We start from the raw sequence: 26,655 nt of genomic DNA, 5'->3' as shown, positions 1-26,655 counted from the left end.
TTTGATAACTTTTAAATGCTGATAAGATGTTTGGACATGCTTGGTTGGATGTTTGATCAAGTCCACAAATCAATGAATTATTTGTTGAAGTTGGGTCAACATAGAGTGATGTCAAAGTGACTTGTTGAGCTCCAACAATGTTGTTGTTGTAGTTGACAAACAACAAGAAGAAGGTTGTTATTATTATTTTTATATTAGTTTGTGACATTATAAGTATCTATTTCAAAATAATGACCAATATCGAGGGAGCCATTGAAGATATTTTGATCGCCTTGAGCCTAAGATTAAGATGCGACGAAAAAAAAAGATATTTCTTTTGATCAGACCCGAATTTCGTTTTTGAATCAAACATTTAAAATTATTTATTATGTATTTGATTGAATATATTTTTATAAAAGTACTAACTAACACTAGATTGAATTGTATTGATTCCTTCTTCTCTTGTGTATTAGCACTATGATGACGGCTATTGCTGCTACTCCAATTAGTGTACCAAATACAATACCAGCGATTGCACCTCCACTTAGACCTTTGTGTTGATCAGGTTCATGATTGCACACTTGAGTATCGCCAGAGATTGAACATTGTGATGTGACACCACAAGCCATAAGACCACCATTGCCACTTTGATTGTTATAGTTGGTGATTTGATCGAATGTGATGTTGCCCTGAGTGCACATGATCACAGTGTTGTTGACTCCCAATGGTCCAAGTTGTTTGCCAAAAACCACATTGGACAGACTGATATGTGACAGGTTAAAGTTGATTGCCACTGAGTCAAACATAACATTGTTAAACATTGCACTCTCGGACATTTCAAAGATTGATCCTTCACCGCCAATCACCTGACCATCATACACAACGTTACTGATGAATGTGCTGCCCTGGATGGTGAGGTCCGCGAATGACATTTGAAGCAAACTGTATAAATGACTGTTGCTGTCAAACAATGTGCCAGTGATGCTCACACTACCACCTGATGATGCGATCAGTCCGTTGAAGTTGGTTACACCAGCCAACTGATTGTAGGCAATGTTGCCGTCAGTGATGGTGCTGATAAGATCACGGCCAAAGTCCTTGAAGTAGATCAAGTTGTTGGTCACTGTGTTATTGATGAATGTTGGTGTTTGGAATGTGAATGATGCGTTGTATCCATAGATTATATATGCTGCAGAGTTGTTGGCAAACACTGCATCATTGATCACCATGTTGTACTGGAATGAATTGACCAAGGTAGTGTATGGTGCACATGTGTAGTTGGAGATTGATCCACCATTGATTGTGAGAGATGATATGTTTCCACGCTCATTGTCCGTGAGGTAGATGGCACCCGACGAGTTGGACATGAATCCAGTGATCGTGACATTGTTCAAGACGATGTTGGCATTGTTGTTATTTGACCTGATCACTGTGTTGGCGTGAACAATGTTGAGGTTGCTGAGTGTGACGATTGTCATTGGTGATTGATCAGCAGATACAGCGAGGGTTATGAACATGTTGCTAATGTTGGTATTTGGCTGGAGAAGGTCGATGATCACCTGGCTACCTTGGGCAAGTGGAGTTGATGGTCCAATGGTCACGTTGAGTCCGGACAAGACAAGTTGGGCGTTACCATATTGATTGGAGGTGCTGTTGTACATTGGAGTGTACACACCTGGCGCAAGGACTATATTGAGAAGTGAGTTGGTTGGCTCTGGTATGATGACTGAGTAGCTAGCGATGGCAGCAGAGATGGTGGGGCATGCTTGGGTAGATGTGGCACCACATCCTTGAGTGGAGTTTGTTGTTGATGTTGGATCGACGAACAGTGTGGTCTGTGTGAGTTGTTGTTCTTGGCCAACACAGGTACCAATAATAAGTGATAGTTGGACAATAGCCAAGATAACAATAAAGTATTTAAAGTTCATTATTGATGTATTTGATTGAATGAATGATAAGTTAAGTTATCCAGGATTGTCCTTAAATAGTAATTAAAGTACCACATCTCGATGGTACTTAAAGAGACCAAACATACTATTCCTTGGAGTAATATTGAGTAATAATACCAAGTTTGCCAACAACAATAACAAGTCGTAATTCCAGATGGTTGGAAATTTGGACAACTTGAAATAAAATATCTATTTGAGATGGTATAATATTTTTTGTTGACACCAAAACCGAAAGATGTCAACAGGAGTCCGACCTCTATTTCAAATGTGTCCGAATAACATCAGTCATCTATTATAATATAGGGTGGAAAGTTCATCAATCTCTTCTTCTCTGTCGGAATTCAATCGTATGTGTACATATTTGTGTGTGTGAAATGGGTCAACATTGTGTCTGTTGTATCTGTTATGTTAACATAATATTCCCAACCAGGGCAAAGTGCCAGACTGTTGGTTTGGTGTCCTGTCATGATTCTCACTTGAGTCAGTTGATCCACATACCAATGACTTCATGTTAGTTACTCTTTCATTCGACCATTGACTTAAAAAGACATTGTTATTTGTTGATCTAGACATGTATAGTCGGTTGAAGAAGATCAAATGTGTATGCTTAGAACATTCATTGTCCACTAGCCTGGGATTTGAAATTTCCACTCGTCTTTGGAATTGGTTGAAATTTCGTCGATAACTAATGTGTAATTGGAAGTACGTTTTGGAAACTGGCCCAACCAGCGAATCATGATGCTAAAAATTCAATTTTTTAATTTTGGGGTAGATAAACGAACGAGGCGAGGAAGGATGGTGTTCACGGTCCCTGGACACTTACACACACACCAACGAAATACTCCTCCTTAATCAGCTTCATCATCAACTCGTAGCCAGTCAATACATTTGCTCATTCTCACGTACGCCACTCGACTTCCTATCCTCCTGTGTGTCAATATCATCGTTTTTATTCATTCAAATCGCTGCATTAGACAAGACATCGTCACATTCTCCCAATAACTTTATATATTACACATTACAGTTATTATTTATATTAACATATAATAATACATTTAAAGATATAGAAGATGTTCAGACAAGCTATCAGAAAGGTTCACACTCCTACCTTTGTATGTATATCTTCTCTATCTCAATCTCTATCTCTATCTCTAACTACATCAATGTTATACAATGAATACTAACATTAATCAATCTTCAATCATATCATTCAACAAACAATAACAGTACAAGGGATTGAGAAGCTATGCTTCTGACAACAAGATCTCAGGACAAGTCATCGGTATCGATCTTGGTACTACCAACTCTTGTGTCGCCGTTATGGAGGGTGGTGATGCTCGTGTTCTTGAGAACGCTGAGGGTGGTCGTACTACCCCATCCGTCGTCGCCTTCACTGACGACGGCCAGAGAATCGTTGGTCTCCCAGCCAAGAGACAGGTATGTTGTACACACATTCACAATCAACTCACATCATCAACTCAAACAACATAATGACTAATACATCATATTCAATCAACAACTTTAATCAACTTGGATTCAACTACAACAACAAAATAGATGGTCACCAACGCTGCCAACACATTGTTTGCTACCAAGCGTCTGATTGGTCGTCGTTTCGATGACCCAATGACCAAGAAGGATATGACAATGGTGCCATACAAGATTGTTAGAGGACCAAACGGAGATGCCTGGATGGAGGTTAAGGGCAAGCAGATTTCACCATCTGAGGCTGGTGCTATGGTGCTCACCAAGATGAAGGAGACCGCCGAGACCAACTTGGGCGCCACCGTCAAGGATGCCGTCATCACCGTGCCCGCCTACTTTGACGACGCTCAGCGTCAAGCCACCAGAGATGCCGGTACCATCGCCGGTCTGAACGTCAGCCGTATCATCAACGAGCCAACCGCCGCCGCCCTCGCCTACGGTTTCAAGCAGGACGAGCCAAAGACTGTCGCCGTGTACGATCTCGGTGGTGGTACGTTCGATATCTCCATTCTGGAGATTGTTGATGGTGTGTTTGAGGTCAGAGCCACCAACGGAGACACCTTCCTCGGAGGTGAGGATTTCGATGTCGAGCTGCTCAACTACTTGATCAGCGAGTTCAAGAAGGAGAAGAACGTCGATCTCTCCTCAGACAACATGGCCGTTCAGCGTCTGCGTGAGGCCGCCGAGAAGGCCAAGTGCGAGCTGTCCTCCACCCTCCAGACAGAGATCAACTTGCCATTCATTTCCGCCACCGCCGCTGGCCCACTCCATTTCAACATGAAGCTGACCCGTTCCAAGTTTGAGCAGTTGGTCGGCAACTTGATCAACAAGACCGTCGAGCCATGCAAGATCTGTTTGAAGGACGCTGGTATGTCACCAAAGGACATCAACGAGGTTATCCTCGTCGGAGGTATGACCCGTGTGCCCAAGGTGCAAGAGGTCGCCAAGAACCTGTTCAACAAGGAGCCATTCAAGGGAGTCAACCCAGATGAGGCCGTCGCCGTCGGTGCCGCCATCCAGGGATCCGTGCTCAAGGGAGACGCCAAGGGAATCGTCTTGGTCGATGTCACCCCACTCTCACTCGGTATCGAGACCTACGGAGGTGTGTTCACTCGTCTGATCAAGAAGAACACCAACATCCCAGCATCAAAGACCGACGTCTTCTCCACCGCTCAGGACGGTCAACAGGAGGTCGAGATCAAGGTGTTCCAGGGAGAGAGAGAGATGGCCGCCGACAACAAGCAGCTGGCCAGATTCACCCTGTTCGGTTTGCCACCCTTGCCAAAGGGAGTTCCACAGATTGAGGTCACCTTTGACATTGATGTCAACGGTATGCTCCAGGTCGTCGCCAAGGACAAGGCCACCGGAAAGGCCCAACAGGTCCGTGTCCAGGCCTCAGGAGGTCTCAGCAAGGACGACGTCGCTAGAATCATCAAGGAGTCCGAGCAAAACGCCGAGGCTGACAAGAAGAGAAGAGAGTTGGTTGAGGCCAAGAACTCTGGTGAGGCCCAGCTGTACCAGGTCGAGAAGGATCTGGTCGACTTTAAGGACTATTTGAACGCACAGCAGGCTGAGGAGATCAAGAAGGCTCTCGCCCAGCTCAAGGAGGTCGTCTCCAAGGAGGACATTGGCGCCATCGAGGCTGAGGTCAAGAAGGTTCGCGATCTCACCACCGCCACCTTTGAGACTGCCTACAAGGCCAAGGTTTCCGCTCAACAACAATCATCCAACACCAACAACACCAACAACACCAACCAAAGCAACGATTCAAACACCACCGAGGCTGAGTTCACCGAGAAGAAATAAACATTCTCGATTATATAAGTTAAAACAAATCAATTATCTCCACCAGTACTGGTGTCTATCTATCTTTTTTTAATTATTCATTGATTCATTGATTGAATGATGACCACGAGGTTAGTGTGTGGCAAGTATCTCGCTCAGCGGAGAATTCGCGCCAACAATTTGAGACAAACAAGTGAATTATAAAGTTTTGTGAATGCAGTAGAGAGATAATTTGAATAGTGTGTGTTTGGTCATTCATTTATTCACTAATACACTAACATACAGATAATAGAATAAAATAGATAGATATGACAAACAATGTACACATAACTCAAATGTCAGAGGATGAGATATCCTCACTGCCAGCTGGACAACTAAAGCAGTTGATCATCGAGTCGGGTGGCAAGACAGACGGTCTATTCGAGAAGTCTGACTTGGTCGAATATGCTAAACACGTATGTCTATCATTCTAATTATATACAAGGGCTGACCTGTGATTGCTGACTTGTATCTATCCATCATCATCATATACTATAGCTTAGATCAACTCTACCAACACCTGTAGATGAAGGAACTGTTGCAACACCAGAGTTTCAACGCAAGAAAGTAAAGGTTGACTATTATGAAGTTCTAAAGGTTGCCAAGACTGCTACACCAGGTGAGATTAGAAAGGCTTATTACAAGTTGGCTACTGAGTTCCATCCTGTATGTGCATGACACGACACGACTTGACCATCTACAACATACTTACGACTACATACAACAGGATAAGAACAGGAATGATCCACGTGCAGAGGAGATGTTTAAAGAGATCAGTGAGGCATATCAGATATTGTCGGACCCTGAGAAGAGACAGAGATACGACCAGTTTGGATTCGATGGAATGGATGATATGATGATCGACCCACTGGCACTCTTCCGTCTGATCTTTGGCGGTGGCTTGTTCCAGGACTTCAATTGGCGATCTGTCCTTCTATGATATGTTTGCACAGAACTTCAATCCCAACCCAGAGGACCCCAACAAAGCAGGTGACATCAAGATGCCCACAGCAGACGATCAGGAGAAGAAGCAAAAGGAGCGTGCAAGACTATTGACAGAGTTCCTGCTCACATTCATCGATCCATACGTCAAGGGCACAATTACAAAGAACATGTTTGAGGACAAGGTAGGTGGAACACTCTCTCCCACATGACTGATCATGAAGTGCTAATCACGTATCACCAACCATTATAGGTCAAGGAGAAAGCAATGGAGATGGAGCAAGGCCCTGGTGGTGCAGAGTTATTATCATTGCTTGGATACGTATACGTTCAAGAGGCCAAGCAGCATTCAATGTTTGGATTCATCTTTGAGATTAGTGAGAAGGGACATAGAGCTGGAGAGGTGATGTCTGTCGTCAAGTCTGCCGTCAAGATGCAGAGCCAAGTCAACACAATGTCCAAGAGTCCGGATGCATCAGTCGACAGCCAATCGGAATCATTGATCAAGGAGGGACTGGACCTCATCTGGAAGATGGGTCGTCTGGACATTGACACAGCGGTCAGACTGGTGTGCGAGGAGATCATGTCCAAGAAGAACTCAGAGTCCAAGGTGAGGAAGCTACGTGTAGAGGCCATCAAGACACTTGGTACCATCTTTGAGAAGGTTGGAAACGAAAAGAAGCGCAAAGGCAATGGTGCAGACGACCTTTTGAATATGGCCAGGCCTCCACCCTCATAAACAGTAGTAAATGAATCAATACACCATGCATGATGGGATATCCATTCCTTTTTGTCGATAACATAATGATGATGATGATGATGACTAGTGATGGGGATATTATCCAGCTACAACTTATCAATTGATGGACTACCTTCGTTGGTCCAGGATTGTTGGTATTAGCTTCACACACTCATGATGGTGTCGAATCATGAGCTGTCATTCATTCCAAAGACGGAATTTCCATTTCGAAATCTTCTTACTCGTTTCTATCTATGAATGCCCTACACATAGAGTAAGGTTCACTTTGATATACATCGATCAACTATACAAAGATATAAATATATACATACATACATAATGTCAACTCTACTGCTGACAGCATCAAGAAGAGCAGTGGCCTCTTCAACCACTATCAATAGAATGTTCACAACAACATCATCTACTTTCATTCAATCAAGACACCTCACATCAACTTCAACATCATTATACATAAACCAACAACAACAATATAGTAACAACAGCTTGATAAACAGTCGGAACACGAGAAACTATTCTTCGTCAACACCACCCAATCCCAATGCACCACTGTAGGTCAATCAATCGGTCGAACCGAACGAATGGACGAACGAACGAACGAATGAACAATCACATACTAACACAAACACTATACTATATAGTGTAGGAATAACATTCATTGATAAGGATGGAACAAAGATAAATGTAAAGGTACCTGAGGGTACCAATCTGCTCGAGGCTGCACATTCCAATGACATTGATCTGGAAGGTGCCTGTGAAGCATCGATTGCTTGCTCCACCTGCCACGTCTACATCGACAACAAGTACTTTGATCAGCTGCCCATGTCCTCCGACGAGGAGAACGATATGTTGGATCTGGCCTTTGCCTTGCAGACAAAGTAAGTGTGAAGGGATCAGAAACATGTTCAGGACCATGATCTAACTCATACACATCATCAACAATGAATGAATATAGCTCTAGACTAGGATGTCAGGTGATCGTTACAAAGGAGTTGGAGGGTATGGAGGTACAGCTGCCGGCTGCTACCAGGAATATGTCGGTCGATGGATACAAGCCTCCAAGACATTAATCCACATCATCACATAATGATGATGATGTGATATCGATGATAATATGTATTGGATTGGATTGGATGAATGGACGAATAAAGTGCACTCAATCTAGAACTTAAACTTCTTCTTGGATGCAGAGTTAACAACAACAGCACTTGGTGGAGGCGCAGTACTGTCCAAATGCGTCGACCTTGTCTTCTTTTGATTTGCAGACAGGTATCGCTCCAGGTCATCATCACCATCATATTGCAGATAATCAGTTGGATCACTGACTTTAGATGATGACGATGTTGTGACTGATTCTGCAGCTGCTGGTTTTGATGTTGGATTCGGTATTGCCATATTGAAGAACTTCCTCTTCTTTGTCTTTTCATCCTCGCCATCTTGCTCAATGTCATTGCTCAACAGTGCTATCAGTTTGCTCATACTAGTATTGTCATTGTTTCCATATGTCGAGCTCTCCTTGAATACAGAATGAAGTGTCTCCAGTAATGATGTATTATGTTCATTTGAAGTAGGTTGAGTCGTTGATGATGTTGATGTTGATGATGATGATGATGTTGAGGATGGTGTCATTGTTGTTGTCGTCGTGGTGGAATATGGGAAGGCAGCTGATAGTGGAGGTCCTTTGACCACGAGCTTGACACCTTCCATATGAATAGAGAACTTTGGATCGAATTGGGACAGTGTCTTCTTTGTCATACCATTATACATCTGATTGGTACACAATGTTATTCCATCAAACATCTGTTCATCTCTCTTATTGAATGAACTGCCACCATAGCACCAATACTTTATGTTTGGATACAAGTCTGACAATGCCTGTATATCAACATTGCACCACATTACCGACCTATGTACGTTCATTCATTGTTAGTCAATCAATCACCGTCAGTCAATCAATGAATGAGGTTGTATCATACATACTTTACAGACTTGTTTATACTTTGATCAAAGACATTATCGATTGGAGAGTAGTGAGATAGTATGATTGTAGTTGATTGATCCAGGTCATTGGATAGTGATGTCTTTAGCCATTTGATATCATTCTTGTTCCATTGATTCTGATCACGCATTGAGCATCGTGGACGATCTTGATCGCCCTTGATCTGTTCAAAGTGGAATTGATAGCCATCGGGCATGTTGACCATGGGCGGAATGAATGGCCATAGTGTCGTGCCCAGCACACGCAAGCCTGGACCCAGTGAATACTCCTCATTCACAAGGAAGTGTACATTGTGGCGCGGTGCCTTTGTATCACACCAACTCTTTAACGTTTGATTACTTTGCTCCATTGTAAGACCACCTCTATACTCTAGTGAACCTGCCACCATCAACACAACACTGAATCGAGTCGATAGTGTAGATAGACATTTGAATAAAGGACAATCATCTGTACTCTTTATCATTGCCACATTACCAGCTAGCAATAATACATGAGCAGTTAGACTACCATCACTATGTAGTTGATTCAATATTTCATCGCAGTTTGATTCATCAATGAATAAATCACTTATTATCTGTAGATTGGCTACAAATGCCATGTTGTCGTTATGTTATTATCTCTTTATATTATATGTATGTATTGGTTAAATGGTTGGGCTACTTTCATTACACTCAAATGAAGCCCAAACTAGTTTCTAACCTAAAAAGGAAAGTTTGAACTTCACTCGCCCACCTCATGTACTTGGACCAATCACCTGGTCATTTATGACATCTATATGGTCAGCCATTGGATTCCATAGCCAATTGAGTCTATTGGGAATCGTATCCATTAACAATAGAGTTTACTAGATATGGATTATTGGTTGATTCCACAGAGAACCAATCAATTGTAATGGAGGGATCGATCATGATCTAATAATTAGATCGGTGTAATGTGGAAGTATAAGACAAGTCAGACCATGTATGTATGCTGTTTAGTCACTGACCGGTGACTTGTCGGTCGGCAGAGTGTGATTGATGATCAATCAGTGTGATGTGGTGTCAAGAGTGTGAGCATCTTGTTGATCGATCCCCCATCTACACCACACCCGACAACAATCACATGACATAGACAAACCACATAAACACACCTTATCACAGACTATCAATGTTATATGTTACACTTATTATTATTAATGTTATGTTGGATGATCATGAGGTGATTGATGAACACCACAACTTAACATACTCCACAACAACATCAAACTAAATAGGATTGTTATTGAGTCATACTACTCTTTCAAAAAACAACCAGAGAGGGGTAAGCAAAGAACATGATTACTTCAAGTAAGTATGACACACACCGATCGGATGTCGCGCTCAAATAAATGATTGATTTCACTTCACATTCTTTACATGGACTGACCCATCATGGTAAATATCCGGGTAAGTATCTTGAGTCGTTACCACCACCTACATACTTACACTGCAGGATTATGATCAAAGTGAAATGATCAGAATAAATTATTAATGTTTTCAAATAAATACGACGAATCACACAAATCGGATTCTTTCATCTATCACGCAACAACAACTATTGGGCATTGGCAGTCTCTATCTGTTCTGTCTTGTCTGTCTCCGTCACTCTTTCACTCTTTCATTCAATCAATCATACAATCCTCAACATCACATACGTCAATCAACTAAACCGTATTACACATACACACACATACAGATCATCAAGTTGACTACATTTTTAGAGATAACTATCTATTTTATCTATTAACAAAGTAAGAATCAAAGTTTGAATCTCATTGTAATTGATTCCAATACCAGCCTCAACTCAGGCCTGGTCATTCAATCAATCCATCAACTACAAAGTCCACCACCACAAAGACCAAAGGGGATAAAGTGGAGATCACAATAACAATCAACTGGATAGATATTACTTTGATCTTTTATTTATCTATCGCGACCCATACCTGCAAGGCTATGATAGGATAATTCCATCAACAACTTTATTCATACATTCAATTCATTGATATCATTGATTACACATCGCGACAACCCAGGTATAAAATATACTACTACTAGTTTACAACAATGTATTATTATCGATGGAGAGAGTTAGAGAAGATAATGTTCAGATTTAGATAAATCATTGCACACCCCACCCCAATCAATTACACACTCCTCACCACACACCACAACATTGTTTTGATCATAACCGCCAATCACCAATACGACCCGACTTTGATCAAATTCATATAAAAGCCACTGGACACACATTGCCGAGCATCACCCCGACACCCTTCTTGGGCACCATCAATCCTCCTTTCTTTGATCTATTACTGTTTGTGTGCTTCAATTATTAATTGAATTGTACAATTCACATCACCTCCCCTCTTCACACAAAGTCCCTCCTCCGTTAGGTCTTAGACCAACAACATCATCATCAACAATAACATCGTGACAGTTGGGAACAAATTCAAATCAACCAATCAATCCTAACATCATTTGTTAGATATATCTTATCTAGAGTAATAATACATATACAACAACAACAAGAAGATGTTTTTCAAAAAGAAGAAGGACGAGCAGCCTGCCAACAAGTCACCGCCACAGTCTGCAATAGCATCGGGATCTCCAAATGGTGCCACAATGCCAGCTTACCATCATGGTATCAAGATAGGTTCAGTGGCAAACAGTGCCAGCACTGAACAATTGAACCAAGTTGCTGTAAGTCATTCAATCAATCAATCAAACATTGTTGGGATTATAATTGATTTCCCGGGTTATCAGGTCATGTTCTAACACAATATTTGTCAACTATGACAATAACAACAGGAGAACAAACAGAAGATTCCATCATTATTCAGATTGTTGGCAGAGCACAAGTTGACAGAGCGTGACATCTGGGAGGGATACCCCATGCTCTTCTCAATCCTCTACCAATTCAAGGATCAATTGGACAGAAGTATGTAGCCTTATCACTCACTCATTCAATCAATTTCCATCAATCAATCAATCAATCAATCATACTGACTTAATTACATCTGTATCATTCCAGCTGATTCCGGTACGGCCAGTGTAATCACTTTCCATTTGCCAGCGATTCCAGAGTTTGCCGACACACGCAAGAAGACTTACAAGATCAACAAGAAGTTCACAATTGCACAGACCATCAATTTGATTTGTAAGAAGCAGCAGGTACCAGATCCAAAGAGATTCTGGATAGGATCACTACAGGGCTTCATCATGAAGGATGACGAGCCACTCAGCACCTACGGTCTCGGAACAATCTTTGAGTCATGGGAACTACGTGTAATCTACAAGAATGACATCCTCTCCAAGTCGCCACTAAAGTCTGAGCCAATGGAGTCCATTGGAACAGAGTTCATTGTCGTCTTTGAGTTGCCACCCCTCCAAGAGTTCAATGGACTAAAGAAGCACGTTGTCAAGGTTGACACTAACCAGACTATCAAACAGGTATGTAGTAATAGTTTATGGACAATCTGTCAATCAATCTAACACTGGAATAATTCCACCCATCAGTCAATCGCCAACATATGTAGGAAGTACAAGGTAGAGTCACCCGATAGATTCTCGGTGATGACTATGGATGAGAATCCACTGGCAGAGTTTGTGTTGTTCAGTGGCGCTTGTTTCAAGCACTATGGCCTCGGCTACAAGTTCAAGAAGTGGGACCTAAAGATCGTGTTCACAGACTTGATACCACCATTCGTTCATCGTCACACTGTGATCCCAATGCACGGTTGGGCACAGGTCAGTCCAGGCCAGCTGGACCCATTCACCGCACGCGCCATCATCAACGACCTTGAGGAGCGCTGCTCCGAGTTCCAGGCCGAGATCCGTCGTCTGAACCAAGACATCGAGGGTGGCAATGAGCTGTCGCGCGAGCAGCAAGCCGAGATTGAGCGTCTGCGACAGGAGATTGCCAGACTACAGGCACTGATGGAGGAGGAGCGCGAGTCAACACAGGCCCAGAACGAGGTCTACGAGTCAAAGTTGGCCGCAGCCAATGCAGAGATCGATACACTAAGCGGCCAACTGCGATCAATGAAGGCCCGCCTGGACGAGACCAACTCGCAGCTCATGTCTGCCAAGATCGCCAACGAGGATCTTCACTCATCATTGAATCTTTGCCAGGCCGACAAGGAGGGACTAGAGGGCCAGCTGCAAGAGGCTCACGCCACAATCACAGACTACATCAGAAAGCTAGAGAATGCCAAGTTGGCCGCGTCCGAGCAGGAGGCCCAACTCACACAAATGATTGCCACTTTGGAGCGCGAGAAGGCCGCCATCAGGGAGGAGGCACGCATGAACCTGGAGCGTCTGTCCACCGAGAAGGTGTCAAGCGAGGAGCAGGCCAAGGAGAGTCTGTTACACATGCAGGCCAGCCAGGCGATGCTTGTCTCCGAGCTTCAAGACGAGTTGGCCGCCCTGCAACGCGAGCGCGAGATGATGGCCCTGCAACTGCACAAGGCCACCGTGGAGAAACAAGAAGCGGTTCAGACTGCCGAGCGCGCCGAGAAGAAGATGGACGAGCTATCCAAGAATGTGAAGCGTGTAGAGCGTCAGTTTGGAGACTTGGAGCGTGAGCGTGATGTGCTGCGCCAGCAGGTGCAGATCAAGCTGGACGAGATTGCCGACCTGCAGAAGGACATTGAGTGGTCGCGCGAGACCACCGCCGACCTCGAGCGTCGTCTGACAAGCGCGTCGGGCGAAGTCAAGATGTTCAAGGACATCAAGAACAAGGAGTCTGCACGTCTCAAGGTCACATCAGCCGAAGAGAGCAAGGTCAAGGGCGACCTGGACAGCGAGCGAAAGAGAAACATCGACGCCACCGCCAAGTTCACCAAAAAGTTGGCCGAGGTCGAAGCCGCCCAAAAGAACCAACAAGAGGCATACCAAAACGCAGAGGCAGTCTTCAAGAAGCGTGAGGCTGAGTTACTGGCCCAGGTCGAGGAGTATCGTGTACGTTGTGAGGAGCTGCAAGCTGGTGGCGCCACCACATCCAGCACCGTCGCCAAGCCAGCATCATCAGCAGCACCAACCACAGGTGGCTTTGTAAAGCGAATGCCAACACAGTCCACAGCCACAGTAGAGCCAATTGCCAACACACCAGTGTTGTTACAGTCGCCCGATGTCAAGGCCACCAACTCATTCGGCCTTCAACCATCGACGGCCACACTGGTGATTGGTGGACGCGACAGACGTAACTCGCCACCCCAAGAAGAGATGTCCTATGCCAAAGAGCAACTCAAGACCTTTACGCCAGCGCCAGTCGAAGTGGCCACACTCGACATTGCCAACAACCTGTATACCTCACTGCAGAGTCGCTTCACCAACATCACCGATGCCAATGGTGTTGAAGAACTCAATCTTTCCGACTCTGATTAATTGATCATGATCACTGACACACACACACATCTCGAATAATGACTGCGATGACGACCAACAGCAACTCAATCCACACATGGACAACAATAACTCTGGTTGTTTACCATCAATCTACTTACTACTTTTAAATATATACATGCATGTAAATGTAACATTATCATCTATCCGCATCCACATCCATGCCCATTCAGGCATCTTGGTATCACATTTGTAACTTGGTTAATGTTTAATGGTTTGGGTCCGTGTTGAGAGCCCGGACGAGGGGTGTCGACTACACCCCAATGATTGGTACACCTGTGCCATATTATCTTGTAGTATGTCCAAGTGTAGTTTGGACAAAAGGTACGAGTTTAATGTTCTGATGGTGCAACATTGGCACACTCAAACCAGAATGACTTGAAGGACCAGGAGAAGATGAAGATATTGTCCAACTTCTCTAAAGAACCAGAAATGTTTTTGGTTAATGGTATCGTAGCAAATGGTGTAAAGTTCTTGTCATTGGAATCCAATATACACTTATGGAAAGACGATAAAACTAGGAATCATTCTCGTCAATACTGGCAATTACGTAATCGTCGCTATCTTCAACTTAGACAGGATGTCAAATAGTTTTGCACTTTCCGTTGTTGAGAGCAGCAGTTTTAATAAAGCAATCAAATTAATCTATCGAAATTGAATGAATCCTTTTATCAATTCAATCTAGTAAATAACTTTTTAATTTAATTATTTATTCCGATTTTGATATTCATACACAATGATTATTCGAATAATGACTGCGACGACGACCAACAACAACTATAGTAATCCAACTTCTTTACAATACTACTACTACTACTTTTAAATGTAAATACGGACATTATCATCAGTCTGCATCAAGGCAGGAAGATGCTCTGGCATCTTCCTTTATCTTTCTAACTTTGTTGTCAATGATTGATGGTTTGGGTGTTGTTGGAGAGCCCTGACAAAGTTGGAGTAGTCGCGGAGCATTGGACTTAAACGGAATTTAACGTTGTTCAGATGAGGGTTGTCTTGAATGGCATCAATGATCATCTGAGGAACTTGATTTTGGTTTGTTCCAAAATGCTTGATAGTGATTGATGATGATTGTTTGTTATATCTTAGTAGTCCAGATATAAACTCGAAGGAATTGTGACCAATTATAATGATCTTATCAACATTGTTCAATGATTGGTATATCTGTATCATCCTCCTTTCTTCTTCTTCATCACCTTGAAACTTCTTTTGAATGATTCGACCTTTTAGAACCAGTTTGTTGACCTTGCACTTGATCACTGGAGCAAATTCAATGGGTATTCCATTTAATCCATTCAATCTGTAATCCAAATGATCAACAAGAGGTTGGCTCTGGAAGAGATACCTGAGGAATCTGATCTCTTGTGGTACATCGTGACGTGGATAGTCAAGACTCAACTCGGTGATTGGTGATCCAGCCAAGTGTTGTTGTTGTAGTAGCTCGATGAGACCATCATAGAATGATATGTGGTTGCCAGCCTCGACTTCCCATGACTCGGCAAAATGGAAGTGGAGCGATTGAATTGATGGCAGTGTCTTGAGCTTGTTAAATAGATTGTGTGGATACTCATTACACAAGTAGTACATTTGAGTATGTTGGCAAACAATCTTCAGCTTTGAGATGACTGGATGATTGGTGGGAATGAAAGGGAAGTCTGTGCCGTCAACGTCTCCAAGCTCGACATCCATCCATTCCAATTGAGTGTTTATCGAGATGAACTTCGTAAGAGCAACCTTTTGTGAATCACTAACTGGGGCATTGTCATTGCTGTCGTACACTAGATATAACCTTTTGATAGAAGACACATTGAGCTGAAGGAGATATCGAATGGCCATCATATTCGTCTCCAAGAGTGATATTGATTCGAGACATTTAGAAAGTCTCAACATCATGTTGTTGTCACCTGTTGTCTCTATTTGGGGATCTTCTTCTTCTTCTTTAGGTAGATAAGAGAGTGAATGTAATGTTGGTGATATTGTTGCAAGAGCATTGTCATCACCATGTGACTTGATGTACTCTATTAGACCATTGCGCTTGATCAATGAAGTATTGAGTTGTCGCACTTGCTTATGAAATGACTTTGACACTAGAGCCAACTCCAACCACCATTTGTAACACACGTAATAGTGTAGACGAGGATAGATGGGACTCTGAGGCCATACATCTAAATGATATGGGTACAGATAACTTATAATTTGTTGAACTATTGTTGTATTCATTCAGAATAAACAACACTTGTTTATATATCTCAAGTATTAAGATAAAATGTGAAGTGTTGTCTCATCAGCTGGTTCATAATTGGCTTTTTGCCCTCTTGGTATTCTCCCACCTTGAGGATAAAGAATAAACTTTGTCCAAACTACACATTCTTCCTGAAGTTTAAACTAATACTATCCAATGAAGATAAGGTCAATAAATTATTCATTCAATCAATCAAACAATCTTATTTAATTTAATATAAATAACTTATTTAACACAATTAATAAAATGTCTTGGCATGATTTAGTTAAATCACTTATGGATGATGGTTTTCAACAAGCTGCCATCATTGGAAACTCTGATAACTCAACATGGTCCAACTCTCCCAAAATTTGACTTGAAGGATGACAATGAGAAGAAGACAATATTGTCCAACTTCTCTGAGCCCATCAACTTTGCCAATGCTGGTATTTTGGTCAATGGTGTAAAGTACTTGACACTGAACGCCAACAACAAAACGGCTACTGGAAGGAAGGGAACAGGAGGAATCGTTCTCTTCAATACTGGCAAGTGCATAATCGTCGCTGTCTACAATGATAAGATGCAATCACCTGCTGCCCTTGCCATTGTTGAGAAACTAGGTGATTTCTTAATTCAAAATGATTCAAATGAATGATCCATCAATCAATCAAACATTCAATCACAACTCAATCATACAATTCAATACAATCAATTAATTAATTAATAACTTTTTTTATTGTGTCTTTCAACCAATCAAAAACTTTGCAAAAGTTGATCCGATTTACCCCCACCACATCACACACAACAATCTGATCTCGTTTTTGATTGAAAAAAAGATCAATCATGTTATCATTCAATGACACCCCCCACAAGGGTTAGAGACCCGTGTTAGTCAGTGTGCCCCGACTCACACCCAGGTATTGTTAATCTTTGGGCATGATGGGATGGTGGGTTGGTGTTGTGACCTGACTGACACTGTGTTGCTCAGTGTGATAATAGTGAGGAGGCGTTTTGTTGTTGAAGCATGATGCCGTCCGTCTTCATCACCATCATAGATTGTAGCGCTGGGCACTACTACGACCCAAAGAAAAAAAAAGAAGAAACAAGATATATATATTTATAAGTTAGTTAGATACAGATAGAAATAGAAAGATAGATAGATATATATTGTTGTTATGATGACTGGATAATGATTGATCTATGTTCTTCGATATCAACGACGACAACAACGAACAACAACAACAACACGCATGCGATAAAACTATCTCAAATGAATAAATATCAAGAGCAGCAGCAACAGCTGCCATTTGTTGTTGGCGTCGATGCCACCACCACCAACACCAATGCCAACATAACGAGGCCATTGGTGATGGGTGGCGACATTGATCAACACACTGGCAACAGCAGTAACAGTAGCAGTAACAGTAACATTAGCGAACATCATAATCATAATCAACATAACAGTTCAACTCTGGACACTTCAATGTCCAGTGATACATCATCATCACCACCAAGTGTAAAGCCAACAACAACAACAACAAGTACTACTACAACAACAACTATAACGACACCACATAAATCACCTCCACCTCCAACTCTCAAGAGTAATCCAACAAAGAAACCATCACTCTTTATCAATACCAACTTTTCACAACCATCACCATCACCATCGCCACATCAACAGCCAGATCAATTAGATCAACATCATCATCACCCAACTTCATCATCAGACAAGTCCAAACATAATAATAGTAATAATAATAATAATAATGTACAAACACCTCATTTGGTGCCATCACTGGTGGACAAGCTCAATAGTATCAATATCACTCATGGAAAGGTAGTTGTACCGCCTACTCCAACATCATCGGCTCACGTGATCGGTCACTCTACGACGACACAGACATCACCAGGCTCAATCAAAGGATTGTATAAAGATCCATCAACGTCGTCTATGATGATGATGTTGTCAGGTGTGAGTGGTAGTAGCGCCACGGGCATTGGTGCCAACCGTGTGGGTGCCACCACCCCACCCGTGTCCGCATTGATGACGCCAAAGAAGTTTGACACGATACTCAAGGCCGACTTGAACCTGCCCAACCTCAACATGGAGAACCCCTACGCCAAGCAGCAGCAGCAGCAGCATCATCAGCAGCAACTACAGCAGCAGCAACAATATCACAACGCTCAGATGACGCACTATCGTAAGATTCGCGCGCACGGCGTTCTCTCCAAGATATTCGGCGCCGACAGCAGCCAGTACATGGGTACTGGTCCGGCCATTGGCTCGACGCCAAAGCTCGGCGCCTCGGTCTACAGCGGTTACTCGCCATTCCTCGACTTCTCGGATGAGGAGGGTGACGAAGACGACGAAGACGACAATGGCAACGGCAGCAACGATGGCAACTACGTGGGGGACATCGACATTGACAAGTTCTCCGACGGCACGTTCAGCAGCGCCATCTCACCCAACGAGTCACCCAAGTCGACGCCCACATCGCCAACATATCCGCCTGGGCTCTTGTCCAATGTGTCTGCCAGCATGATATCATGGGTCTCTGGCGAGTCGCCCACTCGCAAGCTGGCCGCCACCAGAACAACTATCAGTTCAAGTTACGCCGAACAGCTAACTGCCAAGCTTGTGGCGCCTACTCAGGGCAGTCTCCCAACAATGCAACAAACAAACAGCAGCATCAACAACAGCAGTGGAATCATAAACAACAACAATAGCGTCAACAACAACAACAACAGCAACAACATTGGCAATGCGAATACGACTACTTCGACGACGACAACATCATCATCCTCCTCTTCTGGCAGCGACAGGTCAATCAAGGATAATAGCAGAGATGGTAGTAACAGGAGGCCCACCAAACTACTGATACAGAAGTTCCTCTCAAAGAGCACGGGTGGAAGTGGTGGTGGCAGTAACACAGCATTGGGCAACAGTCATCCGCCCATCAGCAAGTACACCGAGCCACCATCAGCCCCGTATATCCTGCCACAATCAAGTAAGGAGTCACTGAGCACATTGATGAAGGATAAGATTGGATACGACCTCTTCCGCACCTTTTGTGAGAAAGAGCACTCTTTGTCAAACCTCGAGTTCCTGGAGGATGTCGAGCATCTCCAGAGCATGACCACAACGGCAGCACTGCCAAACGAGGCGCTTGACGAGGCCAAGCGCATTTATAATAAGTACTTGCAGGTTGGAGCAGCTGACGAGCTGGCAGTCGACAGCGATCTGGTCGCACAGGTGCAGGCAAGACTAAGCAATTGTAGCGGCAACAGTCGGCAACAACTAAAGACATCGAGCGGAAGTTTGGCGGTCGAGCTCAGCGCCGCAGCCCTAGCCAACGAGGACACCACACTGGACAGGACATTGTTTGACAAGATATATCGTGTCATTAAGGAGGACGTCACATTGGACTCGTTCAAGAGGTTCTGCCACGCCTACAATCATTCTACATCGAGTGGCGCATTGGCCATCAATGGCAGTCGGTCGGTGTCACCTCCAACCACACCATCGCTAATGTCCGAGTCGCCGCCACTGGACAGCGCCGACCAAGTACCACTGTCACTCAACAACTCGCCACGCAATCATCATCATTCACAACTGCCGCATCATCAGCAGATCACTTCACTGTCACCGCGCGGACAATCTGAACGCCAAACAACATCCAACTCAAACTCCTCATCACCCGTGCACACGAGCCACCATCATCACCCACGCGAACCTCACCATCATCCAAGCAGCAGCAGCTCATTGCCTGCGCTTGGCGTCAGTCTCCTGACGTCGCCACCACTGTCCCCTCGCATATCAATGATCAAGCCACTCTTCCTCAAACAGACACAATCACTGCCATCGTCCGAGAACTCATCGCCACTGCTTCAAACCCAATCAATCATCGATGACATGCAGCAGTATGGTGTGGCGTTTGGTTTTAAGAGAGGATGCTGCAAGGCACCTTGCGACTGTCTAGCGTACAAGTCACAGGGCCTCAACGGCGGAGCCTGTCTCAACTGTGGACACTATCCTGCCAGCCACAAGAACCTGGGCAAGGCGAATGCCTCCCCACTCATCTATCCCAACAGCTTTGATCTGGCTTCCAATGATCTGCCCGAGAGCGTCACCGAGGTGTTCAATGAGATGAACAAGTTGGACCTGTCCCTGGTCCACAAGGATGGCAGCATGGATGTATCTGGTATCGACTACAGCAACTACAACATCACTGACAACAACATTGACTATGCCAGCGACTTGGACATTAGCCAACAACCATCAGACCTCAGCAGTGTGATCAGTGGAGTGAGCGGTACCACACAGAGGACACAAGTGCCCAACCGGATCGATCACAGATTGTTTTCAAACTTTAGCAACTGGATCATCGATGGCGATGACCTCGTTTTCATGGAGAAGCTGGGCCAGGGAGCATCGGCCAAGGTCTACAAGGCAGACTGGCGCAATCAAGAGGTGGCCGTCAAGATCCTCAAAAAGACACCTGAGCAACAGAAGCTGCAGGACTTTTTGAAGGAGTTGGAGATCATGAGCTCGCTGCGATCGCCACACGTCGTCTACTTCTATGGCATTGTGCTGCAGCCGAGGATCAGCATGATCATGGAGTACTGCTCCAATCTCTCTCTCCACCATCTTATGCACACCTCCATGGACTTCTCGTGGGACTGGGTTATCAAGTTCAGTACTGAGATGGTCAAGGGCATCAAGTGTCTACACAACTGGAAGCCAGTCATTGTTCACAGGGATTTGAAGTCCCTGAACCTACTTGTAAGTTGTGCCTTCTATCGATGCAATAACAAAGCTGGATGCTAACATTCACTTTTTTTTACAGGTTACCGATCATTGGACGATCAAGGTGGCAGACTTTGGACTGAGTAGATTCCAAACAGGCAAGACTACTTTGAGAAAGACGAGAGGTACCTATGCATACTGCGCGCCAGAGGTGCACTTTGGCGACTCTACAGTCAAAGGTGACATATTCTCAATTGGTATCATTATAGTATGTACAATATGGATGATGATGATGTGTACGATGGTAGTGGATCACTAACCAACCAATCAATTTTAGTGGGAGATGATTATTAGATGTATGAGGGGCAAGTACGAACGACCTTATGCAGAGTACAAACAGATACAGTTTGACTTCCAGATCCTGGTCCTTACATCCAAGAAGAACATCCGTCCAACAATACCTCCCAACTGTCCAGAAGGCTTTGTAAATCTTATTAACCAATGCTGGGAACTCGACCCAGAAGTATGTATTCATTCAAATCCAAGAAGTGATCAATCCACCAGACAAGATATCTAACATTCATTCTCAACAACAACAGAAACGTCCTACTTGTCCAGAGATTCTCGAACAACTTCAGAGCTTGGAGCGATCCTACCTCGAAAACAAGAAGCGATGGGACAAGGTCAGGGATAAGCCAAAGAAGGTCTAGTCGACCTCGATCCCAATTCCCCAATCCAAACATCATGTACATAAACTATCTTTAAGGCCTTTTGTTCTGGCCATTACGAGATTCTAGGTGTTTCAACCCGTTGCTGGTCTGTCGTATTCCTAGCAAAGAGGGCGAGTGCTGAGACAGGGTAGTTAATTGCCAAAGTATACTTTCGTCAATGAGAATGGAGAATGCCTTAACCGCCAAAGTTTCTTTTGAGGACGCTTGTCAACGAAAGGAGTGGACAAAGAATACTTTGGTATCTCCATTGAATGGAATAATTCCAGATAGTTGGAGATGTGTACAAGACTTTGGTGGAGGGAACCACCTGATATATTTAATAAGGATAGTATTAAATGAATGTCAGACCTACCCACCTTGGGGTAGGTTGATGACGATGGTAATGATAAAGATTGATGTAAATAGTTGGTTGGACGTTGATGGAATGAATGGATGGATGGATTCTGGGGGCGAGCATGGACGCTGTTTTGGTTCATCCAGACTCTCTACTTCTTCTTCTTTGTTGTTGCTCCCTTGTGATGATGGTGGTGGCTCGAGGATGAGGACGACGAAGAGGAGGGTGTGATGTTGAAGATCGAGTGAAACACCTCCTCAAGCAACACAATCGGGTTGTGGCTGGTATCGAAAGGAAGATATTGGCTGATGAATGAATGGTTTGTTGGTGTGGTCGCTCTTGCCTACTGCCTCTTTGCTGAGTGGTTTGCTATTTACAGATGTGTCTTTGTTGTTGTTGGTACTACTACTGCTGTTGCTGCTGTTTGAGTCTGTGTTACTACCGCTACTGCTGTTGCTGTTGCTGTTTGACTTGTTGTTGCCTTTTGAGATATCATCATCCTGTTGTGGAAGTAGATTCTTTGGTATACTGATTGGCAGTGCGATTGGTGACTGCATGTTCAGCTGAGTCTGCATCTTCTTGCAGTACAACTCCATTGCCGCGGCATAATGTACGAATGATTCCAGCTTGATGCTCACATCAAAGGACAACAACTTCAAAAAGTCAAGCTCCATCACATTGATCTCCTTAACAGACACTCCACCAACTTGTGAATAGAAATGATTGTTATAAAATATATCTGGAAATAATTAATTGATTGATTGATTGAGGGTTAGTAAGTCGGTGGAATTATTCCAATAATGTGGGAGTTGATGAACTTACCATCTAAGTACTTGGCAGCCACTAGGATGCTTGTGATCAATATTCTATGTATGTTGTAACTGTTGACGACAAAGTTCCTCTTGGTAATCAATCGATCAATGTACATTAATATAGTGATGAAGCATTCCTTGGAACAAGGTGAGTACTTGAGTATCCTGGCAATATATAGGTCTATGGTGATCATTGGCAATCTCATATTGTCCGGAAGGAATTGATTATAATTGTTTGGTACCTAAGAATAAAAATAATTAATATTAATATAATTAATTAAAATTAATAAAAAAAAAATTAAAAACTTACCTGATCACCAACAGCCAATAGTTGATTGATACATAGGAATAATGACTTTAGTAGACAATCGTTGGCATTGTCTGGATTGGCAGTGATCTCTGCAATGTTCATCTTGCCATCCTGTAGAAGAGAAAGAATAGTTCGTGTTTGGTTGGGTGGGGACAATGGATGCTGTGTTGCCAACTGTGATCCAGGACTCCTAGTGTCATTGTGGTAGTTGGTCACATGAGAATATGTTGATGTTGACTCCATCTTTTTTGTTTGGAAATAAATATTATTAAGTATTAGAGAATGAGAAAGAGAGAGAATGGAAGAAGAGGGAGGGGTGAGGTCCAAAAGGCAGGCCAAGTCAAACGATCGTTTGGTAATATATAAATATAGTTTTAAAGGGGATGCCTAATGGAAGGATAATATATGAAGAATGATTGTTTGGTTGATTGATTGGATGTTTGTTGGATGGATGATGGTTGGTGAGTGGATGGACAGATGTATATTGGATTAATGGGAAGTATCTTGTGGATGGATAACTTGACAAAGAAGGAGGAGAAGCCAATGTGATGGATTGATTGATTGATTGATTGATTGATTGTTTGGTTAGATGGTTGGTTGATTGGTTTGGTGATGGATGGTTGGATGATGGATGGATGTTAGTTTGGGTGTGGAAGTGGAGCAACAGATGATGTTGTTAATGTTGTTGTTGTTTATTGTTGTTGCTACTGCTTGCAGCTGGCTACGGCGCCTACTGCTCGTGTTGTTAGTGTGTGATGGTCCAACAAAGGATGTGATGATACCTTATCCTTAACAGGCTATTCTTGTGATATCTCTCCGCAGGGTGCGTGTGCGCGCATATCATCCCTGATACCACAGATATATGACTTGATGGATGGCACCGGTTGCTCACCTCCACACACCTCCACACACACATATAACATGTTGGCCTGGCATCAACAGCAACAACAACCACTCGTGTGTTTGTGTTTGTTTGATGTTATATATGTGTGATGTTCTCGACAAGCGTGTTATGTGTTTGATTGTTCGTGTGTGGGGCTCGCAACAGTGAAGGGATGGACTGATGGGTTAACCCATCCAATGCAGTTGCTCAGCAACTTGAGTGATCATCAAACAACTACTACTAATTAATACTGATGGATCAACGTATCACTCACTAACCACCCAACCACCTTGGTCTACTTTGAAGTGAACGTTATTGTTATTATCTCTCTCTCATGTTTATATATTTGATGATGAGCTGGTTGTGTGTGTGTGTGTGTAAGTCACACGTGAATGAATGATTGACTGGTGAGCTAAAAGTAGAAGGTAGGTTTGATCAGTGAACTTGAGAGTGGTGGTGGTTGTGTTGATGTCCTTGATGGCAACACCTAATAATATATCTATCTCTATCACATTTATTTATATATTTAATTAAATAAATATATTTATATTGCCCAACTGACTGATCACGATGATGATGTGGATGTATTGATGGAGCACTGTGTATGTGTGTTAGAGTGTGTGTGGAAGGAGGGCGAGATCACCCCTGATAATATATAATTAGTGTCACTGGATTGATGGCATTGGACCAATAACCGACAACAACAATAACAGTGGCTCCTCTTTCCTTCTTTCCCTTCTTTTGGTATCAAATTGACATCTCTATGTGATTATGATGATGATGATGTTGTTTATCTTTGATTGATTGATTCGATACTGGAAACATAGATTGGTGAGTGAGTGGATGGATCGAAATGTGTAGTACATATCACAGCTCCACTCCGATTCGATTCACATGATTGTTAATGGGTTATAGATGGATGTGATGTACTTGATAAAGTAGTGGTGGTGGCAGTAACTTCAACTCCATTGAATAGTACTATTATACGATGTGATCCTCCACCTCCTCCTCCTCCTTTCTCTTTTTACCATAAATGGTTATATGTACATGTTGTCATCAATCTCAATTAGAACATGATTGGTGGACCACCTTTTGATACCATGTTCCATCTATCTATACTCAATGTATATGTCTGTGTGTGTATTGGTCGAGTAGGTGTTGATTGATTGAGATGGACCATCCATCAACAAACACAACTTTGTCCAAATCAACTTATATGGCAATATCCTTAAAAGTCAAGTCAATAATGATCACCTGATTAATTGATTGATTGATTGATTGAATGTGGGTATTAAAAGTCAATGGACATCAATCAAATAATATTCGTTGGCAAGTCTTCTATGTATTTTTGTTATTGTCTATGACATCCATCCATTCTCAATCACTAAACCACTATCAATCTAGAGCACTTCCTCCATACCATCATTGTTGTTTGATGATGATGGTGTAGTAGCAGGCTTGGTTGATGGACTGGACTCTCCTGATGGTGATGATGATGTTGTCTGCTGAGTTGATGGAGCAGAGACCTGTGCCGCAGTCTTCATTGACTTTGATATTGCTGCCTCATTTCTCTTACGTGCCATTTGTTGGTTGATATTATCCATCATCTTTCTAAGATTGTTCTGAATGATCTGTGCCTGAATCTCTGATGCCAGCTGAGTGACTCGCTGCTGTACAGTGGTGCTGTCACCCAGTCTCAGCCTCTCCTTGATCGATTGCATCGCGGCAGAGTTCTCTGGTAACTTTAGCACATCGCCAATGTCCAGCACAGGAAGTGGCATGTGCTGAATGGTCTTGTTGCGTCTGAAACCAACAGAGAAGTACTCCATTCCAACGGTGGTGGTCAGGTTCTCATCCCAGTACAGTGTCTTGATTGAGCGATTCACCTGGATGATACGACCCAATGCAATGGCCAAGTCGTCGCCAGCGTGATGTCCACTAATGTCCAACTCTGTGATTGTGTCGTTCTTCATCATTGCCTGCACCAGGGGGATGACGTCGGCCTTTAGACGACCGGCGCTGCTGCCTGCGATCGACAATGTCTCGAGAGGACACAAGGCAAATGACCCGGGCGAGATAAGCTGCACAAGTGCCTTCACTGCGTTGGTGATGGCAGCAGCCGAGGCACCGGTGGATGGACGACCGGCAAGCGACTGGGTGACTCTGGTGAGTGAGAGAGTTTGGGTGATGATGTCTGTTGGTGTGGAGTGTCCAATGTTGCGATTGATAAAGAGATGCTTCAAC

The 26,655-nt window shown here is 43.3% G+C and overlaps 10 protein-coding genes across 10 annotated transcripts; 6 read left to right on the top strand and 4 right to left on the bottom strand.

Annotated features, from left to right (window-relative positions):
* Nucleotides 1–410: 410 nt before the first annotated feature.
* On the bottom strand, nucleotides 411–1,907 carry SAMD00019534_095020 (hypothetical protein; the record flags this gene model as incomplete). The annotated part of the gene is made up of 1 exon (XM_012895427.1): nucleotides 411–1,907. One exon carries the CDS (start codon nucleotides 1,905–1,907, stop codon nucleotides 411–413), a length of 1,497 nt encoding a protein of 498 aa, XP_012750881.1.
* A 1,091-nt stretch (nucleotides 1,908–2,998) lies between these two features.
* Nucleotides 2,999–5,219, top strand: SAMD00019534_095010 (hypothetical protein; the record flags this gene model as incomplete). The annotated part of the gene is made up of 3 exons (XM_012895426.1): nucleotides 2,999–3,040; nucleotides 3,156–3,365; nucleotides 3,486–5,219. The coding sequence occupies 3 exons, from the start codon at nucleotides 2,999–3,001 to the stop codon at nucleotides 5,217–5,219; spliced, it is 1,986 nt and encodes a 661-aa protein (XP_012750880.1).
* Nucleotides 5,220–5,533: 314 nt separating this feature from the next.
* On the top strand, nucleotides 5,534–6,177 carry SAMD00019534_095000 (hypothetical protein; the record flags this gene model as incomplete). The annotated part of the gene is made up of 3 exons (XM_012895425.1): nucleotides 5,534–5,653; nucleotides 5,736–5,903; nucleotides 5,965–6,177. The coding sequence occupies 3 exons, from the start codon at nucleotides 5,534–5,536 to the stop codon at nucleotides 6,175–6,177; spliced, it is 501 nt and encodes a 166-aa protein (XP_012750879.1).
* Nucleotide 6,178: 1 nt separating this feature from the next.
* On the top strand, nucleotides 6,179–6,915 carry SAMD00019534_094990 (hypothetical protein; the record flags this gene model as incomplete). Its single annotated transcript, XM_012895424.1, has 2 exons — nucleotides 6,179–6,364; nucleotides 6,433–6,915. Coding segments are annotated over 2 exons (669 nt in total), but the record flags the coding sequence as incomplete, so codon positions are not given.
* Nucleotides 6,916–7,172: 257 nt separating this feature from the next.
* Nucleotides 7,173–8,006, top strand: SAMD00019534_094980 (hypothetical protein; the record flags this gene model as incomplete). The annotated part of the gene is made up of 4 exons (XM_012895423.1): nucleotides 7,173–7,192; nucleotides 7,413–7,487; nucleotides 7,578–7,814; nucleotides 7,892–8,006. The coding sequence occupies 4 exons, from the start codon at nucleotides 7,173–7,175 to the stop codon at nucleotides 8,004–8,006; spliced, it is 447 nt and encodes a 148-aa protein (XP_012750877.1).
* A 91-nt stretch (nucleotides 8,007–8,097) lies between these two features.
* Nucleotides 8,098–9,323, bottom strand: SAMD00019534_094970 (hypothetical protein; the record flags this gene model as incomplete). Its single annotated transcript, XM_012895422.1, has 2 exons — nucleotides 8,098–8,842; nucleotides 8,917–9,323. The coding sequence occupies 2 exons, from the start codon at nucleotides 9,321–9,323 to the stop codon at nucleotides 8,098–8,100; spliced, it is 1,152 nt and encodes a 383-aa protein (XP_012750876.1).
* A 2,137-nt stretch (nucleotides 9,324–11,460) lies between these two features.
* Nucleotides 11,461–14,328, top strand: SAMD00019534_094960 (hypothetical protein; the record flags this gene model as incomplete). The annotated part of the gene is made up of 5 exons (XM_012895421.1): nucleotides 11,461–11,652; nucleotides 11,761–11,890; nucleotides 11,984–12,402; nucleotides 12,469–13,308; nucleotides 13,339–14,328. Coding segments are annotated over 5 exons (2,571 nt in total), but the record flags the coding sequence as incomplete, so codon positions are not given.
* Nucleotides 14,329–15,243: 915 nt separating this feature from the next.
* Nucleotides 15,244–16,263, bottom strand: SAMD00019534_094950 (hypothetical protein; the record flags this gene model as incomplete). Its single annotated transcript, XM_012895420.1, has 1 exon — nucleotides 15,244–16,263. A coding segment is annotated over one exon (1,020 nt), but the record flags the coding sequence as incomplete, so codon positions are not given.
* A 1,598-nt stretch (nucleotides 16,264–17,861) lies between these two features.
* Nucleotides 17,862–22,051, top strand: SAMD00019534_094940 (hypothetical protein; the record flags this gene model as incomplete). Its single annotated transcript, XM_012895419.1, has 4 exons — nucleotides 17,862–21,377; nucleotides 21,442–21,609; nucleotides 21,679–21,864; nucleotides 21,941–22,051. The coding sequence occupies 4 exons, from the start codon at nucleotides 17,862–17,864 to the stop codon at nucleotides 22,049–22,051; spliced, it is 3,981 nt and encodes a 1,326-aa protein (XP_012750873.1).
* Nucleotides 22,052–22,423: 372 nt separating this feature from the next.
* On the bottom strand, nucleotides 22,424–23,771 carry SAMD00019534_094930 (hypothetical protein; the record flags this gene model as incomplete). Its single annotated transcript, XM_012895418.1, has 4 exons — nucleotides 22,424–22,500; nucleotides 22,723–23,145; nucleotides 23,229–23,460; nucleotides 23,529–23,771. Coding segments are annotated over 4 exons (975 nt in total), but the record flags the coding sequence as incomplete, so codon positions are not given.
* Nucleotides 23,772–26,655: the final 2,884 nt, after the last annotated feature.

Source organism: Acytostelium subglobosum, assembly GCF_000787575.1.
Source record: "Acytostelium subglobosum LB1 DNA, scaffold: scaffold22, whole genome shotgun sequence".
NCBI lineage: Eukaryota > Evosea > Eumycetozoa > Acytosteliales > Acytosteliaceae > Acytostelium > Acytostelium subglobosum.
Note: the sequence above shows the minus strand (reverse complement) of the source record. Positions and strands in the feature narration are given on the sequence as shown.